At 30.2% G+C, this 12,770-nt stretch overlaps 1 protein-coding gene across 1 annotated transcript; it reads right to left on the bottom strand.

Moving 5' to 3' along the window:
* Positions 1-441: 441 nt before the first annotated feature.
* LOC109169401 (40S ribosomal protein S11-like) lies at positions 442-1,812 on the bottom strand. Its single transcript, XM_019318283.1, has 4 exons — positions 1,752-1,812; positions 997-1,141; positions 824-913; positions 442-736 (listed from the first exon to the last, which is right to left on the bottom strand). Exons 1-4 carry the CDS (start codon positions 1,810-1,812, stop codon positions 649-651), a joined length of 384 nt encoding a protein of 127 aa, XP_019173828.1. The 3' UTR covers positions 442-648.
* Between the last annotated feature and the right edge of the window lie 10,958 nt (positions 1,813-12,770).

Raw genomic sequence — 12,770 nt, forward strand, 5'->3', positions numbered from 1 at the left:
AGAAAAGAGAAGTTAAGAGAGAAATTTAGATATGCTGAAGTTGTTAGTGGACTCACCAAGAGAGAGAAACAATTGCAAATTACATGCGTTTCGCAGGGGATTGTGCAAAAAACCAACTAATGCAGAAACTCCTAAGAAAACAAATTTCCACGTGCATTAAAACAAAAAACAAAAAAAAAAAAAAAAAAAAAAGATTATTTTAACTTTCATGTCACTTAATACCAAACTTGGTCCAATTTACAACTTCTACAAGATATGAGATAAGTACAAAACCCAATCAATAAGAAGTGCAGTTAGTAAACCATTCTCTCCCCAGATTATTCAGCTCAATGTACCTCACAGATATTTTAAAGGAACAAGTCAAAATTAGTAGATGTTTTAAAATTCTCTTGCCATCACACTGGAGAAACAACAATCCCATAATAGATCACATTACCAGTTCAATTTGAAGGATTTCAACCACTGTTTACCAAAGCTGAGTAATCTGAAAACACTTGAGTATATAAAACCAAAAAAAAAAAAAAAAGTAGCACAAAAATTTAAGCCTTCCATGGCAAGTACATAGAGAGAAACTTTGACTGAGTTTTGCATAGTCTAAATACCAAGCATTCTTCTAATACTTTAACAATACTACAAAAAGAAACAAGTTTACATCCCAGTGAAAGCCTTTTTCCCTCCACCTGACCCTGCAGGAATAACCTTCAACACGTTGAACCTCACTGTTTTGGACAGCGGCCTGTTAAAACACAAAAATAAATATATCAAATTTATATACTAATGCAGAAGACAATGGTATTGGGAATTAATAAGCTCTGATCTTCACCTGCACTGGCCAATGATAACATAATCTCCCTCTTTCACTCGGAAGCATGGAGAAATGTGAGCGGCAATGTTTGAGTGTCGCTTCTCATATCTGAAAATAACACATTATCGAACTCTTTTTCTAAATAAAGAGAGTGCAACTATTTAAACAACAGAAAGTGACAAGCCTTGTACCTCTGATACTTCTTGACAAAATGCAGGTAGTTGCGGCGAACAATGATAGTTCTTGTCATCTTTGCACTGTGGCATGTCCCAGCAAGGATTCTACCTCTAATAGAAACAGTGCCGGTGAATGGACACTTCTTATCAATATAGGCCCCTATAACCAGATAGACAAAAGCTCTTAAAGAATAGAACTAAAAGCATATGACTAGTAAAAAGTTTGGACCATAGAATTGAGTAAAAATTCACATTACATGCTTGAAAAAGAACAAGGGGCAAAATATGCAATTTCAATGAATTATATAGACGATCTGCTGGGCAGAAAGTATTATTTCTAATGAGCAGAAAGTAATTTAAATCCAAAAGTTAAGCAAACGATAGACTTCTATATTTTAGATGCACCACAATGACAAACCATTACTAAAACTATAAATTTTATGCCAGAGATAATCAAATAATTGCAATTACATATTTACTATCCCAGATACTAAACAAATGATTGCCACTTTAATTACAAGCTAAATTTAACAAATATTCTTGAAACTACATTGGTTTAGCACAAGTTACCATTGTAATTTCACAATTCTGAAAAAATATATATTGTTGACTAAGTACATGGAGCATAAAACATGAACACAAGACACCATAGAGAAAAATAATATTATGTATATTTTTGGATCAGAGTCAGAATTTCAGAAAATATTACAAACCAGAAATGAAAAGTATCACAACTTCTCAACCTAACTTCAATGTCAACTGAAACTAACCTTCAATAGCCTCGCGTGGAGTCTTGAACCCTAGCATTCTATGGATATTTAGTTCATTCATTATGGATTTTAGTTCATTGATTCTGGATATATAGTTCAAATTATGCACAACATAATGCTGTTGAGGGGAATCGAAACTGATTTTTTTTTTTAAGTGGACGCGCGTTTTTAGTCAAAACGACGTCGTTTTTGCATCGGTGTGCACCATTCATGGTGCACACGGATGCACAACATAACGATTGCATATATTCTTGATTGACCAAAACCAAGTCAAACCCGCTAATTAAGCAACCCAATTAATTCAAACGGCTTGGTCCAACTCAATTAAATAATTAAACCAATTAATTATTCAATGAGCCATTTAATTAACCCAATTAAATAAATATTAGTCCAATTAGCTCAACTAAAATAATTAATTATCAATCAATGCCGAACATCATACAAATCAGCCCATTTAAATTTTTAATGCAAATACACAGAAATCTGAGTTAAGGAATGGCAAAATTCACAAGTATAATATTTAGGCCCTGTTTGGTAAAATGACTGTTAGCTGATAGTTGTTTGCTGTTAGCCGATTGTGTTAATTAGAGAGTATAAATTAGATGATTGTAGAAAAGTATTTGGTAAATTAGCTGTTAGCTGATAGTTGTTTAGTATAATTTTTTTCTCAAAAAGCTAATTGAAAAAGTTGCTTGGATCGGAGTAGCTTTTTAAATTTTAGCCTTTTGGAGTTGCAAAAAGCTAATTAACCAAACATTTCAATTGATATTTTAACTAAATCAAACAATTAATAGTGATCAAATAAATCAAAATTGACTTATAGGCCAATTTTTTACCAAACAGGACGTTAATAATTAGATACATACATTATTTAGAGAAATACTGCACATTAAACGCACGTTAATAATACTGCTCGCTCTATATATATATATATATATATATATACTGATTGGATCTTTGGTTTTACTTTTTTGCTGACAAATTAAATTTAAGAGTTGAAGATGGATAAAAATGGGAGTGAACCGAGTGATGAGAAAAAGATTATTTCTGATGCCATAGAGATCAAGATTAAGACAATGTTCTGCCGCCAAACACCAACATTGCGAATAGATAAACGTGTAAGTTACTCCTTCTCGATCTTGCATTCATTATATGATTAGTTAATTTAATTACTTATTTCGATATGATATGATAGCAGATTGGAGTTGGTGCGTTGAAGGAAGAAGTTACATTGGTTACTGGTGTTTTGGCAGAGAATCAACGCCTTATCTTCCGTGGAAAAGCTTTGAGAGATGATAAACTTTTGTCAGATTATCGTATCCATATATGCATACCAATTCCAATTTACAAGAATTGAATATCTTTATATATAATAGATGCATGTGCTCCCTAACATATATAATATATATAGATGTGGAAGATGGTGACACTGTGCATCTCATTGTGATTACTGTCCCTACACCTACTACTATAACTCAGGTAATACGTTATATATAGATTATTTGTTACTCAAATTAAAGATAGTAAGAGGAGAATATAATATAGTATTTAGTTTGATGGTATGGGTGCAGATGGTCTCTGCTTTAGTCCTGTCTTTAGGAAATGACTGGGCACCAGTACCACATTCTCCTTCTGCTGCACAAGTTGGTCCTTCTGCTGCACAAGTTGGAAATACAGGCTCATCATCATCATCATCATCATCATCAACATCATCATCATCATCATCATCATCCATGGACCAACCTTATGTTAGTTTGGGAAATTCTGCTCAACTGCCAATGCCAATGCCAAATGCTACAGCTGCTGATCCTGCTCCTCCTGCTCCTGGTATATATATATATTCTTCATTTACTTCTTCTTCTTTTGGTCTAATATAATATATTTTGTTTCAGGTAATAGCATTGAAGAAACAAATGATGCTGCTGCTGCTGAGGATACAAGCGAAGATGATGGAGGATCACCAGATGTAGTATAATTCTCAGAATTTAGTAATAACTAAGAATTGTCACAAATATAGTATACACACTATGTGCATTGTTAGTGTTATTCATAAACCCCTCCCCAAATCTCTTCAATCATAATACTTTTCCAGTATCCCCATCCTTGTCATTGGATTTCGATCTCTATGTTTCCAATTTTTAAATGACTTAATTCCATTCTTTGTCTTAAATTTATAGGTGTCAATTCATGACTTTTACTCATTTTTTAAAACATTTAATTTCCATTTGGTCACGGTAGATGCGTAAGTCTTTGTCCACTATTCGTTCTCCCTAGAACATATATAAGTAAATGAAAAAGCGTGAGGATAATTCTAAACTCAAGATAAAGTCATACCAAGTCACGAACACTTTACCCATATCTTTGTTTCTGTGGCCCCCATGCACCACAATCAATTACTTCATTTGTCTCATTTTAACTATCCTACTTATTATTCATTGATCAAACTAACACTTTCTTCTTTGTTTATTTTCTTTAATATTTTTACTTATTTTTAAATTTGATTTGTTGTGTTTAATAGTATTTTTAGTGTAGTTTCTAAATATATAAATTTTGGTATACTAATACTAAACTTAATATTATAAAAAATTAGATTAAAAATTACTTCAGTCAAACCTAGTTAACCAAACCAAACACATAAAATGGGAGGAGGGAATATAATTTTATCAAGTTTTTGCATGGGTGATATGATGGAACCCCCGCGAATTTACAACAAAGGGCTCATGAGATGATTTTTTGGCATTTGATGAACGAGTGTGGAGATTTTCGATCCTCTTCTCCTCAAACGAGGAATCTAAACTCCACAGGTTCGCAAAGTGCTGCCTTGGAGGAATATATAGGAAATAATTTTGATAATATCAATTATTTATCATTTATATATCATAACCTTGCCTTATACAAAAATGTAGTCTAAACTAAGGAATTCTCATCGCGTCTTTAGACCTATACTCACGTTTCACGCACAACGACTTTTTAAACAACTATATGAATAGAATCTGTAGCACTAGTTTAAACTAAAAGCCGTTACTTGTTTTGATTTTTTATAATTTAAAAGGTCTCGTCTTTCCACAATAAATGGCAGAGGAATTGGTAGGCTCCTTTCTTCATTCGGATAAAGATGGCACTGCATCGTTTAACGTGGAAGTTCGGGGCCACGGCACCTCCTTCTCTACAATCCCCCGAATTAGATGTGGGGTCAATGGGAGGACCTTATCAACCATAGGAATGCTCGATCGACTCTCAATTGCTTGTGAAAGATAGCTATTGCTTTGCTTTGATGCTTTCTTCGGTTGATTCAATTATTGTGGCATGGTCATTTTTGGCCCTCTATCAACAAATTAAAACAATTTAAATTCCATTAAATACAAAGGTATTCTGGTCTTCAATTATTTATATATATATAAATATATATATATATATATATATATATATATATATATATATATATATATATATATATATATATATATAGTGAGTCAACCCACTTTGGCACTTTGTATATTAAAAAAAAAAAAGATCAAAATGCATTTGTATTTAACGGTAATTTAACGATTTTGTTGATAGAGAACCAAAAGTGATCATACCACAATAATATATACTAGGACCAAATGATGATGTTCTAATAAAATCCTATATATAATAAAGCCATATGGTCTTGTGAAAATTAAATGTTGATAATCAACATTTAATTTTCACAAGACCAACATTCAAAAAAAAAAAAATTTCACAAGACCATAAGGGCATCCCCAATAGGGGATCTTATCTAACTTTTGGAACAATAAAAGCTTCAAGGTTGAATTTTTAACTAATGTAGAGTGCTGGTTTTTTGGGTTTCAATCTCCTGCAAATATGTGGGTTTTGTCAGGTTTGTCAGGCATTGACGCCAGTCGCCAGCTTGCACAGCCCGCTTCATATAGCTTTGTTATTACGGAGTACTCTTTTTTTTTTTCTTAATCTTTTGGCCGCCACAAATTTTTTTTTATATAAAATTATTTTTGTTTATATAATATGTTGTAGCTATATAGTATATAATTTTAAATATTATATTTATTAGTAATTTAATTTTATAATTATCATTTCAACTAAATGTAGACACATTAAGACATTTATAATTATAAAATTATTTAAATTTTGATATGTTCAATTTAAATAAATATAATAAAAATAATAATTATAAATTTTTTTATAATGATAATAAATAAAAAATAATTAAAATATGTAGATAAAATTGTGGGTCCACAAAAAGTTATGAAAAAACTTAAAACTAATGGGAAGAAGAGATTTTGTAATTGAGTGAGATAGTGAATGATGAGGTGGATGTTGGGGCCCACAAAAATCTGGGAAAAAATTCCAAACTATTGAGGATGCCCTAATAATATTGTTCATTATAATAACAATAATAATAATAATAATTGCAATAATAATAATGATAATAATAATTTCCACTTACAGTTTCTAATATATATATATATATATATATTTATTTATTTATTTATTTATTTATTTATTTATTTATTTATATTTCAATTTCTACTGGCAAATTATTGTGTGAACGATGGTCCACATAATTGTATGGATCATGAATATCAAATACATTTTTAATATATTAAGAATACATTATTTTTATATTGATAGTACCTTACATACATATATAATGTACCCTTAGTATATTTAAAATATACTTTTTATTGCATGCAACCCCAAAGTTCATAAGTTTGAAATTAATATATGGCATAGCTAGGCGGCCTAATATTTAAGATTGTCGATGTGCATATTGAGGACTACGGAGACAAAGATGCATTATTCGTGGATTCATCGGATACTATCCAACAACACTCTCCAACTTAATTGACGTGAAGTAGGCTTAGTAACATTAAGATTATATTCTCGAATTATTAGTTCTCATCTTTTATTGATTACACACTTAATTCGATAGTATTTGGAAAAAGAAATCAATGTTCGAACTAAGATTGTGATTTTGGTCTTTAAAGGTCAATTGTATGTTGCTACATCTAGAGTTAGAAATCTCAAAGGTCTAAAAGTTTTGATCCGTGGTGACTCTAAAATTGTAATTCAATTACTATTGTAGTTTACTAAATTCTTAAAAATTTGTAATATTAAATACTATGTACTAAATTTTTAATATAGTTTAAGATTTGTAGTAATCACCTACCTTAAATATTATTTTAATTGTAAATATATTTATGTTCATAATTTTATCATAGGAATTCACACATAATAATTATTAAATAACAAAAATTTTATATATTAATAAACCTCATATAGGGTATATTTTTATAACATATTTTTCGTGCGTCGCACGGGACAAATACTAGTATGATTAAAAGTGGACTAACACCTATAAATGTTGGACAAAAAATGGAATTAACTCTTTTTTAATTTAGTCATTGATTACTAATTATTATTAATTGAGAATTAAATATAAAAGTATCATAATATTTGAAAAATAATAAAAATATTGTTTTATTTTGTTGTGTAAAGTTTGAGGTAGATGTTATATTAATTTGAGACCGACTCTTCAGTGGGATCATTTCACGGGGATGAGTTGGTACAATATGAAAATGTAATACTTATATTGAAAAATGTAATATTTCGTACTAATCAGGAATAAAGTGAGTGTTTGTTACTTAAGGAAAATGTAATATTTGTAAATAAAATAAAATATAATATAATACTTTTAAATCAAAATGTAAAAGTATTACATTTTTTTTCAAAATTAAAGTGTTACACTTTTTCTTTATAAGTTGCTAGTAAACACTTTATTCCTAATTAATATTACATTATTACATTTTTTAATATAAATATTACATTTTCGTATTAACCCCGACCTGTCTCATAGACAAGGATCCGTGAGACAATCTCACACAAGTTTTTGCTATTTAAATAAAACCAACAACCTTGGGATATTATTTTATTTTATTTTTAACATAGTTGTTTCAATGATTCATCGGAAATGAAGGTAATAATCTTACTAGAATATATTTATGGAGATGAGTAAACAAGTAGTTGTTGTATTGCTAAGAGTTTGAGTACACGTATAAAATTTGAGCGTCTCTCACGCTTATCACAGGGGCCTCGTATTTATATTAGTGGTGGCTAATAAGTACAACGACTACAACGATATAATGACGGTGCTCTAATAAATAGAATGACCCTGGAATTAGTACACATGCGACCATTACGTTGACTCGTTGCTCTATTCTCGGGGTCGGGTCTAAATAACTTATCCTATTATCCTATCACCAGCCCCCTTACTCTTGAACTACAAGAGTATGTAGTTAAGTCAACTAGGGAACAATAATAGTTGTAGACTCATCAAATATCTCGTATTCATCCTCCTTACTCTTGAGTTACGAGCTACTGGAGTCAAGTTAGGAAGTAATACTAACTTTATGTTTTGTCAAGTTTCCTTTCCTTTTTCATTTTATTTTCCAAAATTTTTTCTTTCCAAATCTTTCATTTTGGATGTCTCCCACTCTTTTTAAATGTTCTATTCTTTTCCTATCAATTCTTTAAAGCGTCTTCTGTAAGTCTCCTTTGCCCATCTTTTTTTTTACCTGCCATTCTGCCAAGGCCAAGCCTCAACTGGGTTTCCGATAGACTAGAATTAGCTAGGGTTTTGTGAATCTGCCAAAGTCGAGTTTTTATTTTATTTTTTGTATGGCCAAGGACAAACCTCAACCCCGCATATTTTGATAATTTAATGCTAAGATATTTTTAATGATGATTTTTAATGGATTATGTCCACCATAAAACTGTGTTAGTACAAAAGAAATAGGGACAAGAAATAATGATGATGTACTAATAATGACCCAAAAACCCTTACAGGGCGTTTGGTTGGAGGGATTTTAAATTCCCTTCCCACTTAATTCCCACCTAATTCCAAAGGCCATTAAATTCCGTAGTTTGGTTGGAGGGAATTACAATTCCATGGAATTGCAATTCCCCCATTTTCATGGAATTAAAATCCCATGTCCCCCCTGGTATTTTAATTCCTGGGAAAAAAAGATAGTGATGAGTCAACATTACCCCTTCCTTTTTTAACTTAAAATTAATGTCTAACAACAATAATGGACATTTTTGACTTTATACTACTTATTCCCTTTCAATTCCCATGTATACCAAACATTGGAATTGAAATTCCCAGTAATTCTATTCCTGTCAACCAAACACTGGAATTTAAATTCCCACTTTATTCCCAGTAATTCAACTCCCATGGAATTACAATTCTTTTCCCACATAATTCCCCCCCCCCTCCAATCAAACGCCCTATTATATTATGTATTTGGGCTAACAAGCAATATAATTGTCCAAGGAACACACCCTACTAACTCATTTTACAAATGACCCACTAGCAAACTAGTTGAGGTTGCCCATTAACCCTAGGCAACAACCAATGGGCAACAACCAATTGATATTCTCTAGAAGTCAGGTGGAAATCTAGGTTACGGATGAGTGATGTCTAGAAGGGATAAGTTGAATTGTCCTCTTTTATACTATGTTTGGAGCAAGTTTGTGGGGGAAATGGTGGCTTGTAGGAGTACATGGGTAGTTGTGGACCAAAAAAACCCGATCCATGCGAGATGGATTCGGGTGGATATCCACAGGGCGGATTGAAATTACCATCACAACTTGTGGTTGGCTAGGCATCTTGGTTCATTGGTCATGCATTATAGGAACTCAAAAGACTTTAGATTAACTCCCCCTAGGTCAAAATGCCTACTGTCGACCAACTTGTAACTTTTGGGCAATCGGCCATGCCATCAATCGTTATGCTGTGCATCCGTATGCACCATGTATGGTGCATACGGATGCCAAAACGGCGTCGTTTTATTAAAAAACGCGCGTCTCCCCTTTAAAAAAAATTCAGGTTCGATTCCCAGCAACAACATTATATTGTTCATTCATTCTGAAATTTTAGTTCAAAGATTATGGAATTATAGTTCATTGATTATGGAATTATAGTTCATCGATTATGGAATTGTAGTTCATCGATTCTGAAATTTTAGTTTATAGGGGGATTATGGAATTTTAGTTCATTCATTCTGGAATTTTTAGTTCATAGATTAGATTATGGAATTATAGTTCATCGATTATGGAATTATAGTTCATTGATTATGGAATTGTAGTTCATAAGTTGTTGCTGGGAATCGAACCTGATTTTTTTTTTAAGGGGAGACACACGTTTTATTAAAACGACGTCGTTTTTGCATCCGCATGCACCATGATGCACAGCATAATTTGCCCCATGCCGTGGTCTAGGCGAGATCACACTGGCCTACGAACCAAAGCAGAAGACTAGTCGACTGACCAACAAGCATGGGCTAGATTGGCCACTCGCTCAAAAGTCAACAAAATGGCTTCCAACATTAATTTGTTGAGGCTGGCACTAGTTGCCCAACCGCAATTTCCCCCACTATCCTGATAACTAAGGTTTGACCGTTTTGGGAATCAGCCCACTTATCGTAATTTCGCTCACCAAACACGCCCTTAGTTCTTTCCCGGTTGGAAAAACAATAAATAATTCCCAACCTGTAATCCAATAGGGTAGCTCAAATGACAATAAGCTCTCTTTGTGGGGAATAATTTTGGGATAACCCGAGTTCAATTCCTTTTGGACCAGCTTCTGTGCCGACCTCTCGGAGAAAAAGACCCGGACCACATTGTGTGTTACATCAAAAAAAAAAAAAAAAAAAACCCCACCCAATTTCCCAACTCCATGAGCCACATCCATAACTAATATAAATTTTGATTTATAATTTTATTTTAATATAATTAATACTTATTATCATCATTAAAATAATTAATATTTTATAATAAATCTATATTTTCCTAAAATCCTGAACTTTAACTTCCCGCCCAATTCTTAAAAATTTTTTCTTTCTAATAAAAATATATTATTTTCTATATATTTTCCTATTCGTACTATAATTCTAGGTTAAAATTACTATTTTAATATTATAAAATAATGTAATATAATTCATATTCTAATCTATACTATATATAAAAACAAACTCCTGAACTTTAACTTCCCGCCCAATTCTTAAAAAATCTATCATTCTAATAAAAATATTTTTTTTTCTATTTTCCTATTTGTATTATAATTTTAGGTTAAAATTCCTATTCTAATCTATACTATAATTAAAAACAAAATCATATTTACTTGATTTACCGCCCAAACATTAGTAAATAGTAAATGTAAATAAAAAAGGAACATAAATATTTCACAATAATATTCTACATCATCAATTAAAAATGGTACCAAAATAAGGTAAATTAGAAAAGGAAATGAATATTAATAATTGATTGAAAATTAAAAATGGAAAAAGGAACGGAAATTAGTTTAATTAGATAAGGAAATGAATATTAATAATCTATACTATAATTAAAAACAAAATCATATTTACTTGATTTTCCGCCCAAACAATAGTAAATAGTAAAGCTAATTAAAAAAGGAATAAAAATAAAAAAAAGGAACATAAATATTTTACAATAATATTCTACATCATCAATATAATTTAAAATGGAACCAAAAATAGGTAAATTGAAAAAGGAAATGAATATTAATAATTGACTGAAAATTAAAAATGGAAAAAAGGAATAGAAATTAGGTTAATTGAAAAAAGAAATGAATATTAAGAATTGACTAAAAAAATATTCATAATTGACTAAAATGGAAAAGAAAATTGTCATATCATTGCATTTTAATTTTTCACAATAATATTACACATCATAATGAATCAAATCACAATTATATCATAAATCTTTCATAATTTTAAACAATGGAACGAAAATTAAAAATTGAACAAAAATATTTCAATAATAATATTCTACATCATCAAGTAACGATAAATTAAAAATGGAAAAGAAATATTTCAATAATAATATTCTACACCATCAATAATAAAGGTAAATTAAAAATGGAATGAAAATATTTGAATAATAATATTTTACATCATCAACTAAAAATGAAACGGAAATTAGGTAAAAATATCACTATATCTGATATTTTAATTGAATAATTGATTTTTTGACCAAAAATAAAATAGAATAATTGGTTGAAAATTAATATAATATTACTAATTGACTGAAAATATAAAAGGAAATGAATATTAATAGTTGACTGCAAATAAAAGTGATCCATAATTGACTAAAATGAAAATATAAATGGTCAGATCATTGCATTTTAATTAAAAATGGAATAAAAACTAAAAATTTGACGAAAATATTTTAATAATAATATTCTGTATTATGATCAATAGTAAATGCATATTTTAAACAATAGTAAAAGTAAATTAAAAATGTAACATAAATATTTCAATAATATTATTATACATCATCAATTAAAAATATAACATAAATTAGGAACAAATATGATTGCATCTGATATTCTAATTGACTAATTGACTGAAAATAAAAAAGAATAATTGGCTAAAAATGAATCTGATATTACTAATTGACTAAAAATATAAAAGGATCACTAATTGACTAATATTCGACCATTATATATTTTCACATGACTCAACCATCTTTGATGGACTGAAAGTGTTAGCTCTAGACGATGATGGACAAGATTGTGTTGCTACTACCAATGTCGTCTACAAAGAGGTTTCAATAATGTGTAAATACAATCGGTTATATTATGTCTTTTAAATGACAAAATTGCAATATAGCAGGACAAAAAATATTTCCATACAAATGAATTAGGATTGCAATTCATTTTTATAACTGAGTTGCTAGAAAACGAGCACATTTGCCTAATTTATAAAAATACTAAACAATGATAAATAAAACCTCCAAAGTTACAGTATCGCATGCGTACATCTACACATTAGTTATTAATTTGAGTAATTATTTGCTCAAATTTAGGCAACGATAACATCAAAACACATAAACCATCCAAATCATATCTTCAAGTGCACTATATAATATTTGATGTTCTAATTTAAATAATTATAATATATTACAACAAATTCATTCCGTGCATCGCGCGGGTGAAAA

The sequence above is a fragment of the Ipomoea nil genome, unplaced genomic scaffold (assembly GCF_001879475.1).
Source record: "Ipomoea nil cultivar Tokyo-kokei standard unplaced genomic scaffold, Asagao_1.1 scaffold3314, whole genome shotgun sequence".
NCBI classification, from domain to species: Eukaryota; Viridiplantae; Streptophyta; class Magnoliopsida; order Solanales; family Convolvulaceae; genus Ipomoea; species Ipomoea nil.

Coding starts and splice junctions, on each gene's coding strand:
- LOC109169401 (XM_019318283.1), bottom strand. CDS start 1,812: ATGAATGAACTAAATATCCATAGAATGCTAGGGTTCAAGACTCCACGC. Junction 1,142..1,751: donor TCCACGCGAGGCTATTGAAG/GTTAGTTTCAGT, acceptor ATCTGGTTATAG/GGGCCTATATTGATAAGAAG. Junction 737..823: donor GTTATCATTGGCCAGTGCAG/GTGAAGATCAGA, acceptor GTGTTTTAACAG/GCCGCTGTCCAAAACAGTGA.